Source organism: Balearica regulorum, chromosome 5 (genome assembly GCF_011004875.1).
Source record: "Balearica regulorum gibbericeps isolate bBalReg1 chromosome 5, bBalReg1.pri, whole genome shotgun sequence".
NCBI classification, from domain to species: Eukaryota; Metazoa; Chordata; class Aves; order Gruiformes; family Gruidae; genus Balearica; species Balearica regulorum.
The window spans coordinates 17,023,158-17,046,764 of NC_046188.1; the positions used below are offsets into that span (position 1 = coordinate 17,023,158).

The 23,607-nt window shown below is 41.7% G+C and overlaps 1 protein-coding gene across 1 annotated transcript; it reads left to right on the top strand.

Moving 5' to 3' along the window:
- Positions 1 to 740: 740 nt before the first annotated feature.
- Positions 741 to 8,667, top strand: LOC104636523 (serine protease inhibitor A3M). The gene is made up of 5 exons (XM_010303707.2): positions 741 to 971; positions 4,233 to 4,895; positions 5,800 to 6,070; positions 6,719 to 6,866; positions 7,692 to 8,667. The coding sequence occupies exons 2-5, from the start codon at positions 4,250 to 4,252 to the stop codon at positions 7,884 to 7,886; spliced, it is 1,260 nt and encodes a 419-aa protein (XP_010302009.1). The 5' UTR covers positions 741 to 971; positions 4,233 to 4,249; the 3' UTR covers positions 7,887 to 8,667.
- The last annotated feature ends 14,940 nt before the right edge of the window (positions 8,668 to 23,607 follow it).

Sequence of the window (23,607 nt, forward strand, 5' to 3'; positions counted from 1 at the left end):
TTTGTAATGACAAAATTACACATGTGGGTAAACAAGTACAAAGGAAAAAGAGTCGTCACAAACAGGGAAACGTATTTCATGTCACCACTCTATCATGGTCTTTGTTGTTAGCTGGAAACATTCAGTCAGCTTAATCAATTAGCATTTTATTCCTATTGGAAATAGTTAATAGAAACAAGCAGTACTTTTTTTCATTCCAACAAGTTATATTTGTGTGTGAGGGACAAGGAGAAGGAGAAGTGGGTGCGCACACGCAGTATGTGCATGAGTGAGAGTAGAGAAAACAGCTTGCCACTTGTATTTCCACCACCTGCCCAAGGCAGTAACTCAGATGGACACGGAACTGAGATGTATGAAGGGACCACGTCAGTCAGAGTAGGAGACCCATCTATCTAACATGTCTATCAGATAACCTCTCAATGGCATGCAATTACAGTCAAATTGAGATGGTACAGGCAATTAGTTCAGAGTCCACCTTCAAGCTGAAGATCAGGAGGAAGATTGGCTCTGGAAGAGCCAATCTGACTTTGGAAGAGCCGAGCTGCTGTGATGTGTGTCTGCCAGCTCCGTGTGTGCTTCAGCACGGCACAGAAAGTCTGACTTCTGCCACCAAGAGTTCGCATCTGTTTCCAGTGGTTCCAGGCACAACCTCATGATTTCCAGTAGGGTCCTAATTACACAATGTTTGTGCTAAACTCCTCCACACGGTCAGAGGCAACAGACAGAAAGTTGCAGCTACTATTCAAATGGCTGAAGATTTTCAGCTCCATTGGCTGAATTGCAGAGATGATCCTCAGAAGCACTATTTCATCAATATTTGCTCTATTTCCTCCTTTTTTTTGGTTGGTTCTAATTTTTATCAGGTCTGTTTAATGTTTAACAGTGGAAATTAAGCAGAAGATGATGTAGCAGTATAAGTAACAGCGTGGAGGACAGCACGGTCAGCTGAATGCAGCAGGGCTTCTGATTGTGTAAGTACCTGACATGCATTTTTCTTAGAGACTTGCACCTGATGCTTTCTGTGGTCGGTGGAATTTTCATGTTAAGTTAATTTAATTTCTCTGCTTGTGACTTGGTTGTGTATGGATGTTGCCATGAAATATTAACCAAACAAACATGCAAGGGACCAGTGGGACCTGCCGTTCTGGGGGAATACTCTTAGCCTGAAATTAGAATAAGATAACCCTTGAAGTCATGGGGACTTATTAAGTAGTCGGTAAACTAGAATGCTGATGAAATCACCTTTTAGGTTGGAAACAGCCTTCACTGTGGCTTGAAATTAGCATAATCCCACGAGCGACAGAACAACCAGGTCCAATTTATAAACTCTTCTGGTGACTTAATGTAAAAAAACAACCATCCAATTGCTAAGGTCAGGCTCTCTAATTAGGACTGGGGTGAGTGTAGGGGATGGGTGGAAGGCCACAATTTAAATTTAATTACCCCTTTTATTCCCATAGACAAACTAATCTGTGGTTTGGCAGAGAATTTTTTTCTGAATTTCCAATTTGCATATAAAAAATACAGCCCAGATTTAATAAAGCCTTTCCAGTTTCTTCAGCTTTGACACGGTAACAAAAAATATTCACAGCTGGAATTTTCTAATTTCAAAATGTTGAAATTACTGTGATTAATATATCTAAAGGGAGAAGTATGTGGGGAAAATTTGATGACAATATTCAGTGTTTCACAGCTTCTGGTAGAAGTACTTTAATATTTTTATAGAGAGATGTGATACTAAGAGAACTTTTTTAATTGATCTGTTACAGTAGAAGTTAAAACAGAGCCACGCGTAATATAAGCTTGCAGCAGACAAACCATACTATCCTCCAGAAATTCTTCGAAATTTAGGTTAATCTCTATTTGGACACACAAAGTGGACAGACAAAAAATATCCTATATTTAACTTAAGTGTCCAATATCTCAACTGGAGAAAAACAGTCTATGAAATGTTAAACAGCAAGTATTTTTGAAACACCTTCTGTACTACTCTGTTGCTTCATTTGTCTGCAGTACATAAGGGTTGGGGGTTTTTTTGACTGGGGGAAGAGGGAGAGTTCTGCTTAAAAGAGAAGCAAATAGTTGAATCATATTCACATCCAGGACCATACTCCATCTTTTCGTTTAAGGAAATTAAAATCTATTTCGCATTACCCCTTCTTACTGCAGGTCACTGCAGTGGTCACTGTCTGCTTTCACACATACTCAGCATACTCAGATCCTAGCAATATGACAACACACAGCTAGTATATACCTTTGCTATAAAAATAAGACAGACCACCATACCAATTAAAAAAATAAAGCAGCTGGTTGATCACCAAGAATCCTGGAACTTGGGTTGCCCTCAGAAACTCTATCTAAATCTTGTTTAGGTAGCAGATACAGTCATCTTTCACATCTGGGAAAGAATATAGGACCAAGAGGACTTCACCTTGGCAGGACATAGGAAAATGCATTCATGGAAGGGAAAGATATAAACAGGCTGTGCTGGCTGGAAACCTGAAGAGGAGCCATAACAGTAGAAAAGTTCTAGAAATGTTTCCACGTAGAAGCTGTGAGGGCAAAAAGCTTAATTCATAGATAGCTTGTTATGTTTCTGAAGAAGGTTTATATGAGATCCTTCCCCAGAACAGCAGGGAACTGAATTCAGTAAACTAGAGACTTGTTCCAGCTCCTATGGAGGGCAGGAGGCTCATGTGAGAATATCATGTCAGCATTAGGAGAATAAGCATGACAAAGAAACTTGTCATCTCCAAGGGGATTAATCAAGTCCTTTGATTTCCAAATGGGATCTGTGCTCCTCTTTTCCTCTTGGGCCCGGGTGGTTCTTTTGTCTCTGGAGGGAGCCACACATCCCACGCAGGTTATATCATAGAATCATATCATAGAATGGTTTGGGTTGGAAGGGACCTCAAAGATCATCTAGTTCCAACCCCCCTGCCATGGGTAGGGACACCCTCAACTAGACCACGTTGCCCAAAGCCTCATGCAGCCTGGCCTTGAACACTTCCAGGGATGAGGCATCCACAACCTCTCTGGGCCACCTGTTCCAGTACCTCACCACTCTGACAGTAAAGAATTTCTTTCTAACATCTAATCTAAATCGACCCTCCTTCAGCTTAAACCCATTACCCCTTGCCCTGTCACTACAGTCTCTGATAAACAGTCCCTCACCATCTTTCCTGTAGGCCCCTTCAGGTACTGGAAGGCCGCAGTTAGATCCCCCCAGAGCTGCCTTTTCTCCAGGCTGAACAACCCCAACTCTCTCAGCCTGTCCTCACAGGAGAGGTGCTCCAGCCCTCTGATCAGCTTTGTGGCCTCCTCTGGAGTCTCCCCAACAGTTCGATGTCTTTCTTGTACTGGGGCCAACAGGCCTACAGGGTTAACACATAGGAGGAGCAAGCAACCATTTAACAAATTACAAACACTTGTTGCAGCCTCCAAAAGGAGGGTCCCTTCATTCCAAACATGCACCCCGTTATCTGGTGCAAACCTGCTGCTTCCCACATATCTTTATGCCTACTTCTGAGTGCTCTATTGCCATGGCACAGGATGCTCCAGGCTTCTGCCTTGAATTTTGCCTTGAAGTTTATGTAGATGACTTTCATCCATCACTTATCAGCTGTGGCCAATGGTTGGCTATGTGAGTAAGTAACCATGAAGTAAACAGGGTTGTGAATTTAATGAGCATTGGATAGTCCATGTTAACTGTCTCTGTGTGTGCTGCTGCCCTGATGAAAGTGAGGGAATTTATCCCACTTCCAGTGAGAAGTGAGCTGCCTCACATTTGTTTACATTTCCCAAACTGCATTTGGGCAGGTACTGTGGAGTATTTGATGTCTTTGAAACCCACACCCTGTCTTACCTCATGGTAACTTGTTTGTTTAGGTGTACTCTATAGGAAACAATGACCCAGGGAAGATAATGTCATTGTTAACAGAGTATATTGTGGACTTTGGCTCTATACTTTCATTGTCAATGAAGAATTGCCTTATCAGGGCAGTTACAATGGAATATTATGGTTTTATTATGCTTGACATTTTAATTTATAATTTGGTTGAATTTATTAATGATAGTTGACCTTGTGTCCATGGGCACTTTAAATATCCTATGTACTTTAGATCTTTACAGTTGTACTATGTAATATTTATGCTAACAAACTATTCATTATTTCTTACTACCAATCTCATCATTACCATCTGCTCATCTAATGACTGTTTATTTTGTGACAGAATAATTTGAAAAGAAGATGAAGTACCTCCTCTGCCTGTGTTTACTCCTTGCTGTTCTTTGTGCCGTAACCCATTGCTACCATGAAGACATTTGCCATGAAGTCAATAATACGAATCTGCGCGATGGAATGGAAAATTTATTAACATATAACTGTGACAAGCAAGGCTCTAACTATGCAGATTTTGTGTTTAGATTTTACAAGCAAGCTATATCAAAAGAAGCTGATAAAAATGTTTTCTTTTCTCCCATGAGCATCTCTACTGCCTTTGCCATGTTGGCTGTTGGTGCTAAGTCAACCACCTTGTCTCAGATTTTTGAAGGACTGGGCTTTGATGGTCTGACTGAGACTCGCATACATGATATACATGAAAGTTTCCATAAAGTTTTAGCAGTACTGAACTGTGCTGATGTTAACATCACATTAAATATAGGGAATGCTCTTTTTACAGCTATTGGGTATGAACCACAGGAGACATTTTTACAAAATACCAAAGAATTTTATGATGCAGATTTTTTTTCTAGCAATTTCCATAAACCAGAAGAAGCTAAGAAGCAAATCAATAAATATGTAGAGGAGAAAACCAAGGGGAAAATTCCTGAATTAATTGGTCGTCTTAATTCAAATACTGTATTGGTTCTTGTTAACTACATTTATTTTAAAGGTAGATATTTAACATAATACTGTAATAGATTATTTTGATGCAAAACAAAAATTGTAGGGAATTCTCAATGATTCATTAGCAGAGTGGCTATTTAGGAAAGAAATAAACTGTGCAAGACCTTCAAAGTAAAGATTAGCTCTGCCCAAAAGCAAGGTATCTGATTGTTGAGAAATATTGATTGCTTGATTTTGTCCCAGTTTGTCTGAAAGCTGTGGACCAAGAAGTCCCACTCTAGTGGACTGCCTCATAGCCAGGGACCCACTGCATGCAGTCTTGCTGCTCTGAGGGCATAATGACTAAAAATGTTTCCGAGATCTCTATGCTGACTGTATGTGCCAGTGAAAGTTAGTGGACTGACATCCTTGCACTTCCAGGGTCCCCAGTGTTATGGTAGATCTATTAGATATGCTACGTGAAAACTTGGGACATAGCATTTTAAGGGTCTGTGCTTCTGGAACCCTGCTTGAATGTTAGGATCCTTTATTCTGCTGATGAATTCCTCACCAGGCTGAGTGCAGTCATCTTGCATTGGGTACAGCTTAGCAGGAAGCACGTAACAAGATCGTGTGGCTGAATGTTTAAGTGGTTAAATTTAAATGTTATAAAAGGTACAAGTGATGGGAGCATATTGCTACAATAGAAGAAGGACTCTCTCAATTGGTCCTCATCAACCTTTGGTGGTTTTTCAGTGAGACAGGACATACTCAAACTAACTATGCTGAACTTACTGCACAGTGAAAATACTTTATTGTGTGTTATGCAGGAGATTGAAGATGTTTATTGATGCTTTTCTCCCATAAACAGCCCTACAGTGTCCTAACATTTAAATTGGTCTGATTTATATCAGAATTTTTTTATGATCATCACATGTTTGAGTGCAACGTCTTCTCTTTTCCCCCATTAGCTGCCTGGGAAACATATTTTGATCCTCTGCGTACATATGAGGATGATTTTTTTGTGAACACAAATGCATCTGTCAGAGTCAACATGATGCAGCGTGACAGTAACTATGACACTTACTACGACCAGGATCTCTCTTGTGAGGTGGTAGAGCTACCTTACCAGGGCACTGCACGAGCATTGCTCATCCTGCCTGATGATGGAAAGATGAAGCAAGTGGAAGATGCTCTCTCCAAGGAAACTGTTTGTAAATGGGATAACAAACTTGAGACCAGGTAACTCTAGGTAGATGGATTACTATGTTTGAGGACACATTATTATTTTTAAGAGAAAGCATTAGTTTGACATCTCCTCCTCCTGGATATAATGTCCTGATTTCATAAAGCAGGTTTTCAAGTGATTCCCAAGACAAGTCAGAGCAGAGCATAACTGATAAGCAACCACAGGCTCTTTGACCTGACAGAAGGGAACACAGCATTGCAACAACTGCCTCAAGACTTGCTTGGCTACCTTTTGGCTACCATACCTCTTCTTTCATGGTGCTAACATAATTCATTTGCTTCACCGTGTCTTATATTTTATCCTCATTTTCCCTTATTTTAGCCTTCCCACAGCTGATCTGCTTACTCTCTGTAGCCCTGTAGCTACAAAACTCTGCTAGATGTGCATGACTTGGCAGTGGGGTGTAAGAGTGGCAATGAAGAATTAGTTGATTTTTCCAAAATCAAAGAGAGAATGTAGGTACAAGAAGACGTCATATCTCTCTGGATGCCAGAATTGCTCAGGGAATATGAATGCTACCATCAAACATATTAGTAATCAAAAGAATGCTTTTAAGTGTCACTGAATTGCATACTATCCAGCCTGCTGGCTGAAACAAGGCTGCAAAGCTTCACTGCTGTTTCGTTTTCTTTGTTCAACAGGAGATTAGATCTGCGGTTACCAAAGATTTCTATTAGTGGATCTTATGATGTTAAAAACCTGTTCAAGGAAATGGGCATTACAGAAGTATTCTCTAGTAATGCTGATCTGTCTGGAATTAGTGGCAGCCGTGATCTTCAGGTTTCACAAGTAAGTGGACAGAGCTGATGATGGGGCAGTGGTTGGTTTCTCTGATCAGTTATATCTGGCATTCTTAAAGACTTGTTTTCCCTCCTTGTCTTACTGAAGTTATAAGTAAAACTCACAGTGATATGTAGGGACTTAGTAATTGTGCTTTTCTAGAGAAAGTGTCTTCTGTCCCACCTTTGTAGTATTTTAATATTGCTATTAGAAGGCTGGATATTAAGTATATGGAAAAGTTGGACAAGATTTTACATGATTTCTTGCCACTGGAATATGATTTTTGACATGTGATTGTGTCAAGTAAATTATAAATGAGGAGTATATTATGATATTTGTGTTGATTAGTACCTATTCTTTTAATATTCTCAAAGTTTCCAGGAAACTTCCAGCTTGCAGTAGCAGAATTTCACCATGTCAGTTTAAGCTACAACTTAATGTGGCAAAGATACCAAATACTGCCCTTGTATTAGCATTTAAATAGCAGTCTTCCATTAACCTTGGAGTAACAGAGAAAGTGTTGCTAGTGGAAGTCCAAACCATCTAATAAAATAAACCAACTAGTGCATGGATTGTTATTATCCCTGTCTACTCAGCACTGGCGAGGCTGCATCTACAGTGTGTCCATTTCTAGTTTTGACCCTCTCCATTCAGTCCTGACATGGAAAACACTCCTGTTGCAGGCTGTTGGAGATTTACCATACAAGAAAGTTTGGTCCACTGGATTTTATCACTCCTTTCTTCTCCTAAACATTCCATAAGAAGAGCATTTATCTTCACCTCCTGCTTGCTGTCCCATATATAAACCACAGCATTTGCTCCTCTTCCCTGCAGGCAATTCACAAGGCAGTGCTGGATGTTGATGAGGCTGGAACTGAGGCTGCAGGAGCCACAGCCATAATCCTTACCAGAGTCCTCCGTCCTTCTGCTACCATCATATTCAACAGACCCTTCATTATATTGATTTCTGACAAAGCAACCGGCACTACACTTTTCATGGGGAAAATTGTCGATCCTACTAAGAAGTAATTGCTGAGTTACTGGGCATGCTGGTATTCAGCATGAGTTATAATGGCTACAGCGTTTGCACGTGGGGTTACTTAGTGCTATTAACAGCTCTCTGATTTAGGGATATTCAGATGTAAATGAGGAATTTCCTTATCAAATTAAAAAGAATTGTAAAAAAAAAAAAAAAAACACAAACCCCAAAAACCAAACCAGCAATAACTGACAGTTTTTAAATGTAAAATTTTCCACAGTTGAATAATTGAATTTATTTCCAAATTTTCCTTGGAAAACAGTTTTTTGTAAAGTCTGATGTTATTTTGACAAGTGAATTCTCTCTGTTAAGCAGTTTTGTCCGGACTGCTTTCAGTGCTGGGTTACTCGCCAAAAGCTTTATCCCAACAGGGAACAAGTGCTTTGCAATTCTATTATGTCTTCTCCAGGACTTGTTGATGATCAGTATTCACCAGAGATAGCCCCTACAGAGTCCCTTCTTCCTTCCATAGCTCTTTGCTTCCTAGGCCATTGTTGTTTACCCTCAACCAACTCGATCTTTCTCACATGTTCCAACTCTGTGCCTAGGACATCTTAAAAAAACATTGACAAAAAAAGGGAAAATTCCCGAGACAATAGACTTATTCTGCTGCAGCACTCATTGTGTGTTTTTGCAGTACACGGGATCAGCAAAAAATTTTGAGATACAGTGGCATTAGGCATAAACTATCAAAGAATTGTCCTGCGACAATGTCATCCATGAATTACTGCTATGGCTGATGAATAAAATAAACATTGTCATTTAAATCCATCGCTTAAGGACTGACTCCAGTCTCTTGCTATCATTCTATAAATCCTTTAAAATCAACAAAAACCTTCAGTCACTCTTATTAACATAGCAGGATGTCTGTAAAATATGTTTTAAAGGCTGTTAAATGAGTCCAACTTTTCTCATATGGAGATGGCGACTCTGCATTCTCTCCTTATGTGCCTACTTGGGTAAAACCTGTTTTCAAGAAATACATAAGCACTGTCTTGCTGTTGTGGGTCTGCATATCACCCACTGTGGTGGGTTGACCCTGGCTGAGGGCCAGGTGCCCAGAGCCGCTCTATCACTCCCCTCTTTCATTAGACAGGGGAGAAAAGGTACAATGAAAGAAAACTTACAGGTCGAGATAAGGACAGGGAGAGATCATTCTCTAATTATCATCACGAGCAAAACAGACCGAACTTAGAGAGGGAATTCATCTTATTTATTACTAAGCAAAACAGAGTAGAGGAATGAGAAATAAAACCAAATCTTAAAAAAACCCCTCCCCCCACCCCTCCCATCTTCCTGGGCTCAACTTGACTCCCGGCTGCAACCTCCGCCCCCCCCAGCGGCACAGGGGGACGGGGAGTGGGGGTTACGGTCAGTTCATCACACGGTGTTTCTGCCGCTTCTTCATCCTCAGGGGGAGGACTCTTCTCATCGTTCCCCTGCTCCAGCATGGAGTCCCTCTCACGGGAGACAGTCCTTCACGACCTTCTCGAACGTGAGTCTCCTCCACGGGGTGCAGACCTTCAGGAGCAAACTGCTCCAGCGTGGGGTCCCCCACGGGGTCACAAGTCCTGCCAGCAAACCTGCTCTGGCGTGGGCTCCCCTCTCCACGGGTCCACAGGTCCTGCCAGGAGCTTGCTCCAGCACGGGCTTCCCACGGGGCCACAGCCTCCTTCAGGTGCCTCCACCTGCTCCGGCGTGGGGTCCTCCACGGGCTGCAGGTGGAATCTCTACACCCCCTCATCCTCCCTCCATGGGCTGCAGGGGGACAGCCTGCTTCACCATGGTCTTCCCCATGGGCTGCAGGGGGATCTCTGCTCTGGCGCCTGGAGCACCTCCTGCCCCTCCTTCTGCACTGACCTTGGCATCTGCAGAGTTTCTTACATCTTCTCACTCCTCTCTCTGGCTGCAAAAGAGCTCTCTAACTGTTTTTCTCTTTCTTAAATATGTTATCACAGAGGTGCTGATTGGCTTGGCCTTGGCCAGCGGTGGGTCCATCTTGGAGCCGGCTGGCATTGGCTCTGTCAGACACAGGGGAAGCTTCTACCAGCTTCTCGCAGAAGCCACCCCTGTAGCCCCCCCGCTACCAAAACCTTGCCACGCAAAACCAACACACCCACTCTCAGTGCAGTGGAGCACTGGGGCCTGGTGTTCAGCCTTGCTGAACCCTATAGCAAAACCTTTATTGCGCAGCTGCTGCCTCAGGGAGATGCTGACTCCTGCTTTGACAGTTGCTCTCCCACTGCACTGCTTTGACTTGTGCATATTGACCCTGGATACATTTTTTGCAAGCGGAGTTTAGTCCCTGTCCCTGCTCCTGAATGCACGTTGCTCATTTCTACAGTGGTCCTGGCAATGTGCTGTGAGCACTGCGAAGGCGATGCAAGCCCCAAATCAACAAACCAGCTCCCCACCCCTGACATCTCTCTGGCCCTCTGACCTATTCTCCCAAACTGGTCCACCCTGCACAGAGGTGATTTACTGAGACATATCAGTGCTTGTAGCATGGGTTTGGTGTATGGGTGGCTATGCTTCTGACTCAAGGGGACTTGGAGACTGCTTCCTTACATGAGTCCCTTTGCTCCAAGCCACAAGAACTCAGTGGAAGCCCTGAGCTATTGCTTCTGCTGGGGCAAGATACCATCAGTCAGTGGACTGGCAGATACCACGCCTCTGTGTGAAGCAGCGGCTTTTACAGAGTTGAGATCGATGATAACTTGGTGTGGTGTGAGGCAGCCTGCTCTGTGGTGGCTGTATGAACTCAACAAGAACTGGGAGCAGCTCCAGTGAGATCCCACCCTGATAAATTGATGCACCAGTACTGATTAGAAGGTAGGATGGTGAGATTTTTATCAGAGAGGGGTGGCAGAAAAACAGGTTCTCACACTATTGCTAAAGGGAAAGAGGTTAGGAAAAATCTTATGGTTGCTAGGACAGAGCAGAGGCTTTGGGAAATAACATATGGAGCAACTTCCTGCCTCATCTACCTTCCAGGCCTTTGCTTTTGAGAGTGGAGGCAAGGAAATGCAGGAGGAGAGCTGCACTGGGAGTTTTTACACTAGAGTGTGAGGAGTGACTGCTCCTGGCAAAAGTATCAAACTTTTGAATGCTGGATGGGTTTGGATGGTATCCACCAAGATGTGGGGCACCACCACAGTTGTCCTCCAGTTGAGGATCATCATGCTCCAGACCAGCAGGTTGGCCTGAGCTGTGGCAGGGACCTGGAGAGGAAAAAGGGATTGTCCCAAATGCCTCTGGAAGGGAAGAATGTGGGGATGACAGGAAACAACTTAGTCTTGTGCCATATATACATGGAAGGCACAAAAATGCCTATAGTTCACAGTATGGAGATCCATAGAGCCTGGGGACTGAACATACCTGGCTGATGCTACTCTCAGTACAGTCCTGAAGATGTTCTTTTGGAACTGGACAATTGTGCAAAGTTTTTGTGTAGAGAAGGGGCATTTTGTCCTAATTCTAAGAAAATCTAATTATGTTGGTCTGCCTTGCATTGTTTGTCCTTGCTGCTTTTGTCTGTGTGATAGGGAATGTTCTTTTTCATGCTATCTAGTTGTATTAATGGTAGAGAAGGAAAGGAAGGATCCTGATAGATATAAACTAAAATTTTCATTTAGGACTGTGTATTCATTCTATATGTGGTAAACACATGTATTTTATGGTGTCTTTCATTCATTTGTAGGCAATTTTGTTATCACCCTTCAATCTTCCACTACAACAAAACCAGACCTGATTAGGACAGCTTAATCCCACACATGCATTCTCTTGGTCTATGAGACAGCTGGAACCAAACTAAGCCCTCAAAGAGAACTAGAGCTTCTTTATACCCTACTGTCATCCACCTGACTTTCTGTAGTGAGGGTCATCAGAAGGGGGCAATACAGCTTACAGTGCAGTATGTGACCACCTATCATAAACATCCAAAATAAAAGACATGCTGTGGATCCATTAGCCCTGACCTGACATGCTTACAGGAAGCTCTGAGGAAAAGGACTTACCTTAAGAGAGCGTATCTCAGCTGAGAACCCCTCTGAGGGAAGATGGACCCACTGGGCTGGGTCCCTGAAGGGCAGCTAGCTGTGCCCCAGCAGACCTGAGTGCCAGACTTCTCCTGGCAGCCGCTGAGCCATGTGGGAGACAGTAAGTTTGTTCTATCTGACCTTGTTTATGGTCCACTGGGACTCTGTTTGCTCATGAGATAGCTTCTGTCAGTAAAGCTCTTTGCTTTTTCCCGTGGCAGAGTCCACGTGGTATGTTGTCGCAAACCATGAAGCAGTGGGATTTCAGGGCTAATGATGTGGTATGCGTCCAATGCATTTTACCTTTCGTCAGCAGGGAAAGGAACTGACTCAATGCCATAAGGCACAAAGCAATCAGACAGTCACAGAAACACCAGTTGCTCACATAAGCCCTGCTATTCAGATGCTACCAGTACTATGGACTTTCTTTTTTTATTCCCAGCTACAGGATTGGAGCCTTAACCTGGTATCTGAAGAACTTGCCCTTGAATAGGCACACCAGCCCTCTCCCCACAGCTGTTATCCATTCAGCCCTTGATTGCTGCTACTATTTCAAGAAAATGGGAATTCACCCAGATGTAAGCCAACTCTGTTCTAATTGTTTCAGTAGATTCAGTATAACAAAAGCAGTAGGCTTTTTCCCTGTACTCACACTCATTTCAAGCAGAGAATCACTAAGCTCTTAAAAACCCGATGATTAGGATAGTTCCTGGGCAGGGTGGTTTTTGACTGTGGATTCTGAAACCAGGAGTACCTGTATGGCAGCTACAAGGCAGTCTCAGCGTCTCACAACCCAGCTCATCTTTGACATCAGTCTAGGTAGCTTTTGGAGACATAAAAAAAATCCTCATAGCAGTGTTATTCCCTAATCCAGCATTACAGTCTTGTCTCCAAAGCAGAGGCACTAGAGTTTCCCAGCAGAAAAAAGTGCAAGAGAAACATGAACATTTTAAAATCCAAATGTTTCACTGAAAGCAATGGGAGCTAGAATGAGTGCAAATTCTCAAGAGGGAAGGAGCGTGAAGACCACCATGGGCTATGTATCTCTAAGTCCTGTGACACATCCTCCAAATCTTACTCATCCATCCAACATCCCCTGTTGGGTCGTTCACCTCTGCCCTTCCCTACATGGGGCTGCTTTAATTAGATTTAAACTGAGCACGTGTATGATATGATCCATTCCCTATAAACTGTTAGCCAGCAAAGACTGATCTGGAAACATCCTTTATTAAGTTCCCAGTCCCAGGTATAACAGAGAATCCATTTTTAAATAACTTGGTAATTGTGCTTTCCTCAGACTAACAGTTTTAAAGAAAATAAATTTCATGTGGATGTCCTTGAGTATGATTAATACCCTGGTTACACAAACTCACCTCAGCACTGATGTTGCTGCAAATGACTTTGCTGGCTTCTTGCAAAACAGAATTTCCATGACGAAAGTAGCTTTTCAGTTCTATCCTACCCCTGGAGATGAATTTATTCGAAGTGAATTAGCTGGATTTATACAAACGAGTCTTTATTTCTCTTAATTTTGACTGCATTCAGTTTATTTTCCCTAAGCCATCTGAAACCAAAATACTTATGATTTATTACTTTACTAAACAAGAACATATCCTTTGTGGTTGGAAAACTTCTGTTAACAGCAAAGTGATGCTCTTATGGAAGGTCTGAAGAAGGCTTTGCCTGACTTGTGCAAATATCTTATGAAGGAAAAGTTGCTACATTGTTTACTATGTCTCATGTAGGAAGCACAGCCCAAGTAGAAGATGCTCTGCTGAAAGGAAATTTTTGAAAGGAAAAAACAACATAGAATAAGGTAATTCAGTAAGTGTTGTAGTCATCATAAGAACTTTGGTTGCAGCCAAAACTCTGAGCAAGAGAAAAAATCTGTGCACAGAAGAGATGAAAGATGTAATGAAAAGTAGGTCCTAAAATGCAAATGAATGCCAAAGAGAGCATATGCCTAGGCCTCATTTAGGTTTGCTGTTCACACCGATGCATGTTCTTTAGCTATCAAAAAAGCGATGTCTCTCATATTCAAGGGACAGATACTGGAATATACAACTATAATTTATTTTCTGTTCCTGTATCATCTATCTTTCAAGTCTGAGCTCTATCCATCTGGTAAATCTTATGGATGACATTTTAAGACATCTTGGGCCTCAATTGCCCCAGCCAGAGATTACTACCTCATGCCCATGTCTGTCCTTGTGTCACTGCTGTGTGTCACAGTCTTGACGCATTCACAGTTGTGTCAAGGGTGACTGAGAAGAGGCATCAAATAGAGGCAAATATGCTCCAGCCTTTCTAGGTTGGCAGGGAAAGATGGTGCAGTAATTATGACAGAAAGCCTATGTAGGCACAGCCTGAATACCAGTGTCTTGCGGAGGTAAGTTAATGTAAGCCACCGATGGAAATGGGATTGGGCTGACCTGCCAGAATGCGAGCTGCAGAGGCTAAAGGCCAACCACAGTCTCTTCTTTTGCCTCTGTTGAAACAGAGAAGAGAATTCTTGCATTAAACCATCCCAGTGACCCATCAGAATCCTCAACAGCCCAAAAGTTTACAGCGTCAGAGACCTGTTTTAGAAAAGGGATATCAGCAATGGAATCACATCATAAACTTCATTTTATTGAAAATATTAATTCAGCTAGCTGATCTGCCTTCTGCTTCTTCACTATGGCCAACAATATTGATCTATTAAATAACAACACATTAAAAGAATTTGCAAAGTTTAGCCCTAATACTTTCTATCTGGCTTTGGGAGCAAAAAACTTCAAGTATAATTCCAAAATATCTACTTAAGGGATTTTCTTAGTGCTTGTTTAAGGCCATGTCTGCAACAGAAAGATAAATAATGTAAGGTGTCAGTTTAAATTTAAATAGTAAAGCCAAGAGGTTTCTCTGTGTAGACAACTTCATTCCAAAACAAGAACTTTTATTCTCTGGTGAACTTGTCACTCTAAAAGTATTTGCATAAGATACCCCTGAACACCAAGAAAAGAAAGTCTGTAGGGCAAATTCTTCTGCTAAAAAGTAATCATTTCATTATACCAGTTGTGAATAGTAAGATCCTTGCAAGAAGCCAAGCTTTTAGTGAGATTCTGCTACACTGCTTTCTGCAGGTAGAACTGTGAGTATGGAGCCTTGAGTTCCGGGGATTATAGGAAAAGGAGACCTGTGCCACCATCTTCTGGTAAAATCAAGGAATGGACATGACAAATTCTGTTTCATTTTGAAACCAGAAAGAACAGTAGCTTTCTGGCTTGCTGTTACTGCGTCAGTGTGTATTTTAATTTTCTTGTTAAGTTTTAGCTGCAGATTGTGAAATGCTATACTTGAACTGACTGCTGTCACTCAGGAGTAAGAGTTTGGTGTTATGGTAGGTAATTCATATACAGATGAGCTCAGCAGTGGGGAAGGAGGCAAATTAAATATTAGAAATTATTGGGAAAGAAAAAAGAGCAAATCAGATAGGAGCACTGGGCCACTGTCTAAATCTCTGGATCATTCACACATGGATTAGAGCCTGTAATTCTGGTCCTATAATAACAGAAAGGATAAATGAGAACTGGAAAATCTTTAGAAAAGGGTGGTAAGGTTAATCAAAGGTCTGGAACAGCTCCTGTTTGAGGTAACAGAAAAAGAGACGACTTTTAGGGGGCATAAAGGTGGCAAGAATTATTTATAGTACAGATTGGGGGAATGGAGACAATGTTCACCATTACCACATCTAATGCCAGAGCTACAGACCATCACATAAAGCATGTAGGAGCCAGGTTCAAAGCTAATAAAAAAAGGTGGTTCTGCACACAGCAGACAGTGTATGTGGAGTGGCACATTGCAGGGTGATCCTGCAACTTCAAAGGTGTACCAGCCCAGTACTCATTCCTCATGTGTTCCTGACACAGACAAATTCCAGATGATCAACATGGCATTTTTTTAAAGGTATGTCTTCATTCACAATGCAGCCTATAAAACATAAGATTACTTCATGTATCTCCTCCTAGTGCTCCCCTGCAAGACAGACCTGGGCTCAGAGCACTTTCTGGGGAGAGAGTTCAGCCCCAGCCAAGGAGACTGAATAAAAGTTCTTGAGCTCTCAACCATCTCTTGCTGCCAGCCTCAGGCTTTTCTTATTGATGGAAGATGTGAGCTAATAGAATAGGAAAGGTTGGAAAAGAGCTGTGTTTACCCAGATGCGATGGACAGATTCCCTTTTATGGGCTGCAGAAAGCAATATGTTGTGTCCTCCTCCCACTACATAGGCACCAGCCCGAGATAAATCCAGCCTACCAACAGGTGCCTTCTATCTTAGAAATACGTTTCTGCATGGGCAAAGAGAATGTTTAGTGCTATCTACCCGTAACTGTGGCTTTTGTACTGAATGGAAACTTAGGTCCGCTGCATTTCTTTGGTAAGCAAACCACTTTCAGTCCAAAGCATACAATGAACAACAGATCGAAGATGTATAATTTCATCATTTTCCAGTTCTGTAATTCACTGTCCACCCTTGAAAAAACCTTTCCAAACTGCTTCTGCAGGAGTCTAGTTTAAGGCTCAAAGTCTCTCATGTAGAATCAGACAATAATTTAAGTTTGAAGAACTGATGGGCTGCTTTGCTCCAGATAGATTGATTACATATGGAGGTATAGCCTATCTGCTTTACCATGGTACATTCTAGATCACAATGCTTCCCAGTCAGTATTGCTTCATCTAAACAAATGCTTTTTATATCCCATGCTTTTACATAGACTTGCTGGATTTGCTAACTGAATATTCATTCAAAACAATTTTGTCACAGTTCTTCAATAGAGTTTATCAGGTAACTAAAGTAAAGCTGAGATTCAGGAATGTTAAGCTTTTAGAAATAGATTTTTAAAGTTGTGTGCTTCCAATTATACCTATTAATGAATGACACGGGATCTCAATTGAAATATATGGTGATCTGGAATATGTAGTCTGGTTATCAAATGTTATAAAACAGTTCTACTGTTTACCAAACCTTCTCGTCATCCCTCTTGTACAGCTAAATCACTCCAGCAAGTGTGGGACTGTCTACAAACTCTTCCTGGAGACGATGTAAGAGAAAAGCTAATGATGATTAAAATGGAGATACATCATTATTGAAAGGTAATATATGATATACGGGGGATTTCTTCATAATTAAATGTAAGAATCATGAAAATATTAATGATAGCTAGTGAGAAACACAGTCACATGAACTGTGAAAACTTAGAAAGTGTGACTCTCGTAACCTCAAACGCAAAGAAAATAAAACAACCAGCTTGGTTTCCAAAGGAAACAGCATCAAATTTTTGTGTTTGTAACCACTTGCCCTCTCTCTGTGACCCTCCATAACACTGGCTTAACAGACAGGTAGGAGATTGGAAACCCATTATGCTACTCTGTGAAAAATAAGTGAAATCCAGGTTTGTGCCTGCTGTGGGGAAGGCAGACAACTCAGCTGCTTTAAATTCTGCCGGTAGCAGCAAGCAATGAGTGCGTGGCAGGCAGCCCTAGCCCTAGCCTTAGTCCCAGCCCTAGCCCTAACCTTAGTCCCAGCCTTAGCCCTAGCCCCAGCCCTAGCTTCAGCCCCAGCCCCAGCCCTGCTCTCCTACCTGGTAGGAGTCATCCTGGAGGTTGTGGAGCAAAGCTGTGGTTATTGTGGTGAGAAAAGCTATAAAACCTTAGGAAACTAGACTTTATTAACTCCACTGCTTACAGAACAGTTTGTTAAACATTCTTCTTTGCCTTGCCTCTATCAGAGTGTAGTGAGTGCCACTGTGTTTCCTCTGAGTCAGTTTTAGGTTTGTTGGTTGTTTTTTTTTCCTAGGAGTGCAATTTGGGGGGCGGGGGGGGGGGGGGGGGGGGAAGAGTTCATTAACGCTCGTACTATGAAAACTTCATTTGTGACGTGAATCAGAACCATGCACTGACATTGTGCACTTAATCTGCATTAGACCAGAACAACAGGATAGACTCAGGTTTTTAATCATCTCATTAATTTCTTCAGGCCAGTTTATTAGCTGAACAGTACTGAAGTCAATGATAATAGGATAGTTTGCCTATAGAGGAGCTGGATACAAAACCATAATCATACTTCAAGATCAAGTGAAGACAGTTTCTACCTCACCGCAGCTTGCTGGAAGGAATCTGCATTTAACCAAAAATAAAAGAATAAATTAGTGATAGCTAATGGCATATTGTGTTCTGATGAGAGCTTCTCTGAAAGAGTTAATGTCTCTCAGCCTGGGTATCTATAGCCTAATCAAGTTATTTCATTGCCTCACTTTTAATGTATTATGGGGTTTTCCCTTTCATTTACACTTGACATTGTTTTTCAGGTTTTTCAACAAAATCTTGGTAAATAAACTTAAAATATTTTTATATTACTTCATGTCAGGATGAAAAAAAAAGATCTCATTTTTACTAGCTTTTAGCAAAAATTGGTTTAAAACATTGTGGGAATTTCTGCATATAAAATCTAGTAAATGTGCTAATCTTCGAAGCTCTTGAAAAAGCATTTTGAAGTTATTGTTAAGTTATCAAAACATCATCATTAATTTGAGATACTATTTCTTCTTTTTTTTTTTTAATTCAAATCATAACACGTTAATTATTGCCACAGGTTCTGATTTAGCAAAGATAATGATTATCTTTAGCAGAACTACTCACACACTACTCATATGACTAGAATTAACAACACTTGCACATCTTGTGCAATCAGGTATCACATTCAAAAACAATTCCTGGGGCCTTTGTTTCTTCTACTGGAATAGTTCTTGGAGAGAAACCTAAGTTTCCTATCTCCCAGACTTGTGCCTGCGTTATCAGGTTAACGCATCATACCAGTTGATCTTTCTCCAGTATTACGAATACCTATAGGTGTGTGTGTATTTACATACATAAATACAATATGTCTTTCACAGGTAGATAAAAACACACACAATTATCCACACAAAATTACCTACACAGATAAGTAGTTTTTTATATTTTATTTGATTTTTAAGCCTTGGAAAGAAGGCTGGGAATTGCCTTCACTTTCTCATCACCCTCTTGCAGCCTGAAGATGAGGTCTTACCCTGCCAAGTGGATGATTTGGGTCTGATTCTCTCAGGTTGAATGGTTAGTAAGACTTGAGGGTCTTGTATCCCAATCAAGTGATCAAGTGCTCAAGTCACTAGGTCAGTAAACAAAAGATTAGTATTGCTGAGTTAAAACAGAAAATGGTGTGCCCTGCTCTGTTTTGCTGTTTGACAGCCTTGGTTTGAAATTGAGGGGAAGAGGGTGCAGTTCCCTTTCCAGTGTTTCCTTCAGACTCCCAAATGCAGCTCCTCTCCAGTGTGCTCCCACCTCATGAGGGGCATGTTGACACCTGACATAGCTTGGGGCTCCTGCTCAGGAGCCAGACACTTGGGAGCTTGCAGTGTGGGATGTATGTGTTGACCTGGCCACTGCTCTTCTCTGTGTCGTACAGTAATTCTTCCCCCAGCACAGGCTCTCCTCTATGCTAATTCTCTTTTCTGAGAAGATAGTGAAATTCTTCACCATCATAGTAAAAAAATTAGTATCTTCATCACTTACACTGTATTTTTTTTGAAGTTTTTATTTGATAACATCTGCCAGATGACATTCTCCTACACATGGTTCAGCAGTAAGTAACAAAGCAACATATGAATAGGCCACATCCACATGACAAAATCCTTTTGAATTAACAATAGATCTTGTGTTCACTTTTCCTCAACTTTTGTATTTAAAATTCAGTTATCAATATTTGTACATGAAGAATGAATTTCTTGAAGAGAGATGAAGTAAAACCTGCATGAAGGAATGAGCATATCTGGGTTCCCTGATGGAGAAATGCACATTAAAATGGAGACTAGGGTTAATGAGAATGAGACGCATCTTCTAAGTAGGTCCTCCAGAACTTACTGTCAACAGGACCAATTAATGATGTTCTAGGAAACTGTACATAAGTTGTCAGTATTTAAAGCCCAAAGTTTGACATTGCTGAGAAAGTATGGTCTGTTTTTTCCAGCACATTGAAATTTTTAACGAATGGGGGAAATTTTTTTGTGTCCCCCTCTAATATCTTGGCAAGGTAGAAAAATATATAACAAAAGGAAATGAAATGTAAGCTTGAAAGGCAAGCAACCCTAGAAAACAAAAGAACAAGTGTTGGTTGTCTTAGATGGTAAGGAAGGAATTATATGTGTTATCTTTTATATATATAGTTTTTTGGCATAGTGCAACCTGGAAAAGGAAGTCCTTTGGATGGATAAGCTGCTTGCTGGGCAACATGGCATCAGTGAATTGCTGTCCCCTGATGTAGTCAAGCTGTAAATCATAGTCTCATGATGCTCTCCAAGCTATAGACCACAGTAAATGTGTTTTTGCTATTGCAAGCCACATAAACATTTCCTGCTTTATGTGATTTTAGATAGCATCAGAAGGTAGCTTGAAACAGACACAGCTTCCAGAATCTCTGAGGCTGATAAAAATACCTTTGGTTAGCAAGTGAAGAAAATAACAAGAAATAATGAGCAAAGTAGAAAGAACTTTGATTTTATGTTTTTCTTTAAAGGTAAGATAAACTACAGCATTTCATTTCAACTGTGAGGTTCTGGTAACAGATCGAGACACAGTACAAAATTGTTTGTTATATCCCAGAGAAGGACATTAGCAGAGTATTGTGGTTGTAAGGCCAAAAGTTGAGTCTTTAGGAAATACCAGAATTAATACTGTCCAGTCTTGATGTAATAAAAAGAACTGTAATGATGGGAATAGGATTTGCCAGAGATTTAATGACAAAGCTACAGACACACTTAGAAGTCCTGATCTCTTGTCTCACTTCTGGCACTGGATATATTCTAATGGCTCCTGTGTTTCTGTCCTGTATGACACCTACCCTCTCTTTCCTCCTCACTGCCTTCTCCAGGCACTTACCCAACAGCTCTCATGCCCACCTTCCTTTTCTCCACTCTGTAAAATGATTGCTCAATCCTCAGAGCTGAAACCATTTCTTCCCTGCAGCTTTGGTTATGGCAGGGGATCATTTCCAGCAGGCCCTGCATCCTCCTTCTCAGCTGTGGTGCCTTGCCAATGTCTTTCCCCAATGGAAAATTGGGTATGGATAAGCATCATCAACTACATAGCAGAGTTTAGAGATCCTCCTTGAACCAGATACCAGTGACATTCAGTCACATACAGTGTTATCATCTGGAACAGCTTTGTTTTGGTGCTCCAGGGATAAATGCAATGGTGGGAGGAATGAATCCAAGGGGACACATGCTCGCCTGTGTTTCTTGATTGCCTTTCAGAGTTCCCTTACAAGTCCTGAACTTGAATCACAGGTTGAAAATCTCATCAGTATTGCAGTGCCAATATGAGCTAAGAATATCTGTGTTGGTATCTGTGTCCTTGCATGCATTTCCACTCAAAAAGGAGTCATCCTTCAGTCCATCCCTCCATTTATCTCCATTCTGCCCCACCACTAATAGACAAGCTGATGTCTATTAATGAAGATTTAGGATTACTGGTATGAGTTTACAGAGCTTGTTAGACTGGAAATACTCAAGTTCCTGTTTTACATCTTGTACATCTTATTCACTGTTTTATAATCTGTAATAGGCCAGTGACCACATGCATTGCTGGCTATTTTTTGACAGTTTATAATCCACTTGTAGTTACTGGACAATGGTTCAGTGATTTATGGATTATGGATACTACCCCCACTTCAAAATCTGATGGTTACCATCAATCTCTTGGGCTATTCTGGCAATGTGGAATCAACAACACTCTGATGATGTATTTCGCATCTACATTATGGGAATGATACTATAACTGGTAAGTGGAATGACAAAACCATCCTACACAATTGAGAGGAGTCCCACGGGGGCAGCCAGATCTGTTAAAAAATTAATTTCCTGCCTTAGTTTGTCCTTGAGTGATCTGTCCGTATATGATATTCAACACAGAATATCATCCAGTGATGCCAGTGTGTCTTCTTTAGCACTGGCTGAAAGGTGAATTGGCAGCTTGTTTTGCATGTGATACAGAAGACTAACTTGAGGAAACAAGACGTTCACTGGCCACGTGTCCCTTTTTGCAGTCAGTGTCTGGAACTGTCCAATGTAAGTTTTGTTTCTTAGTGGTGGTGATTTTGTCATGTGTTTTCTAAAAAGCCAGGAGAAAACTATTCACTAACTCCCCAAATAGCCAGTCACTGGCAATGGCCAACAGCAATGAGTGAACAGCTGCATTGACTGGAAATGTCTCACTAGGGTGGTAATGTCACACGTTACTCACTGAAGAAACCTAGGGACTGTTCATCCATCCCGTACAGTCTGCTCCCCTTAAGAAAACCCCTGAAACCATTAAACATGGTGTCAAAGGTTGTGACTGAGGAATACAATAAAGCAGAAGGACTTTCTAAATCCAAACCCTGTTTTGAAATCCTGACAGAGAGGTTATGACTCTAGCAGTGTCCCTATCCCATTTATTGGTCCCCTGGGACCAAGCTAAGAGGGGTGGTCTGGCAGGGAGGCTGTGCTCCCTGGTGAGCTGTGCTGGCAGCTTCATCCCTTGCAGCCAGATGCAGGCAAGTGGTGGCCTTCACGCGAAGTCACAGCATTTGACTCCAGCCACAAAAGGTACGGCTCTCCTGTCAGACACCCACAGCAGCAGGCTCCTCGTGTCAATCCACAAGCATGGAAGCAGCAGAAGATAGAGAATCATAGAATGGCCTGGGTTGGAAGGGACCTGAAAGATCAAGTAGTTCCAAACCTCTGCCATGGGCAGGAACACCCTCCACTAGACCAGGTTGCCCAAAGCCCCATCCAGCCTGGCCCTGAACACTTCTCGGGGGGGTTGCCCAGCTTCTCTGGGCAACCTGAGAATGACACAGTGCTGGGTGGTGGGGCTACAGACAAGAGGGAGTGGAGTAGAGACTACAGGCCGGTCAGTTTCACCTCTGTGCCTGGCAAGATCATGGAGTAGATCCTCCTGGAAACTGTGCTAAGGCACATGGAAAATAAGAAGGTGATGGGTGACAGCTGGAACAGCAGGCAGTCAAGCGCCACGCAAAAGTAAAAGTAAAATTCATAGGTTGAGATAAAACCAGTTTAATAGGACAACGAAAGAAGAGGAAAAAAATTAAAATAATAATAATAAAAGAATATACAAAACAAGTGATGCATAATGCAATTGCTCACCACCTGCTTACCAATGCCCAGCCTCTTCCCAAGCAGCAATATCACACACACCCCCAGCCAACTCCCCCAGTTTATATACTGAGCATGACGTCATATGGTAAGGAATAACCGTTTGGCTAGTTCAGGTCAGCTGTCCTGGCTGTGTTCCCTCCCATCTTCTTGTGCACCTCTTCTCTGGTAGAGCATGGGAAGCTGAAAAGTCCTTGTCTTATTATAAGCATTACTTAGTAAGAACTAAAACATCAGTGTGTTATCAACATTATTCTCATACTAAATCCAAAACACAGCACCATACTAGCTGCTAGGAAGAAAATTATCATCCCAGCCGAAACCAGGACATGCTGTTAGCTTGTGTCTGGGTTGTACAAACTGTCCAGAATAGCTAAAGTCATTACTGCTTGCTCTGCATCCTCACTGGCAATTTTTATTTGAACTAATTAATGATTAACGGAGGTGCT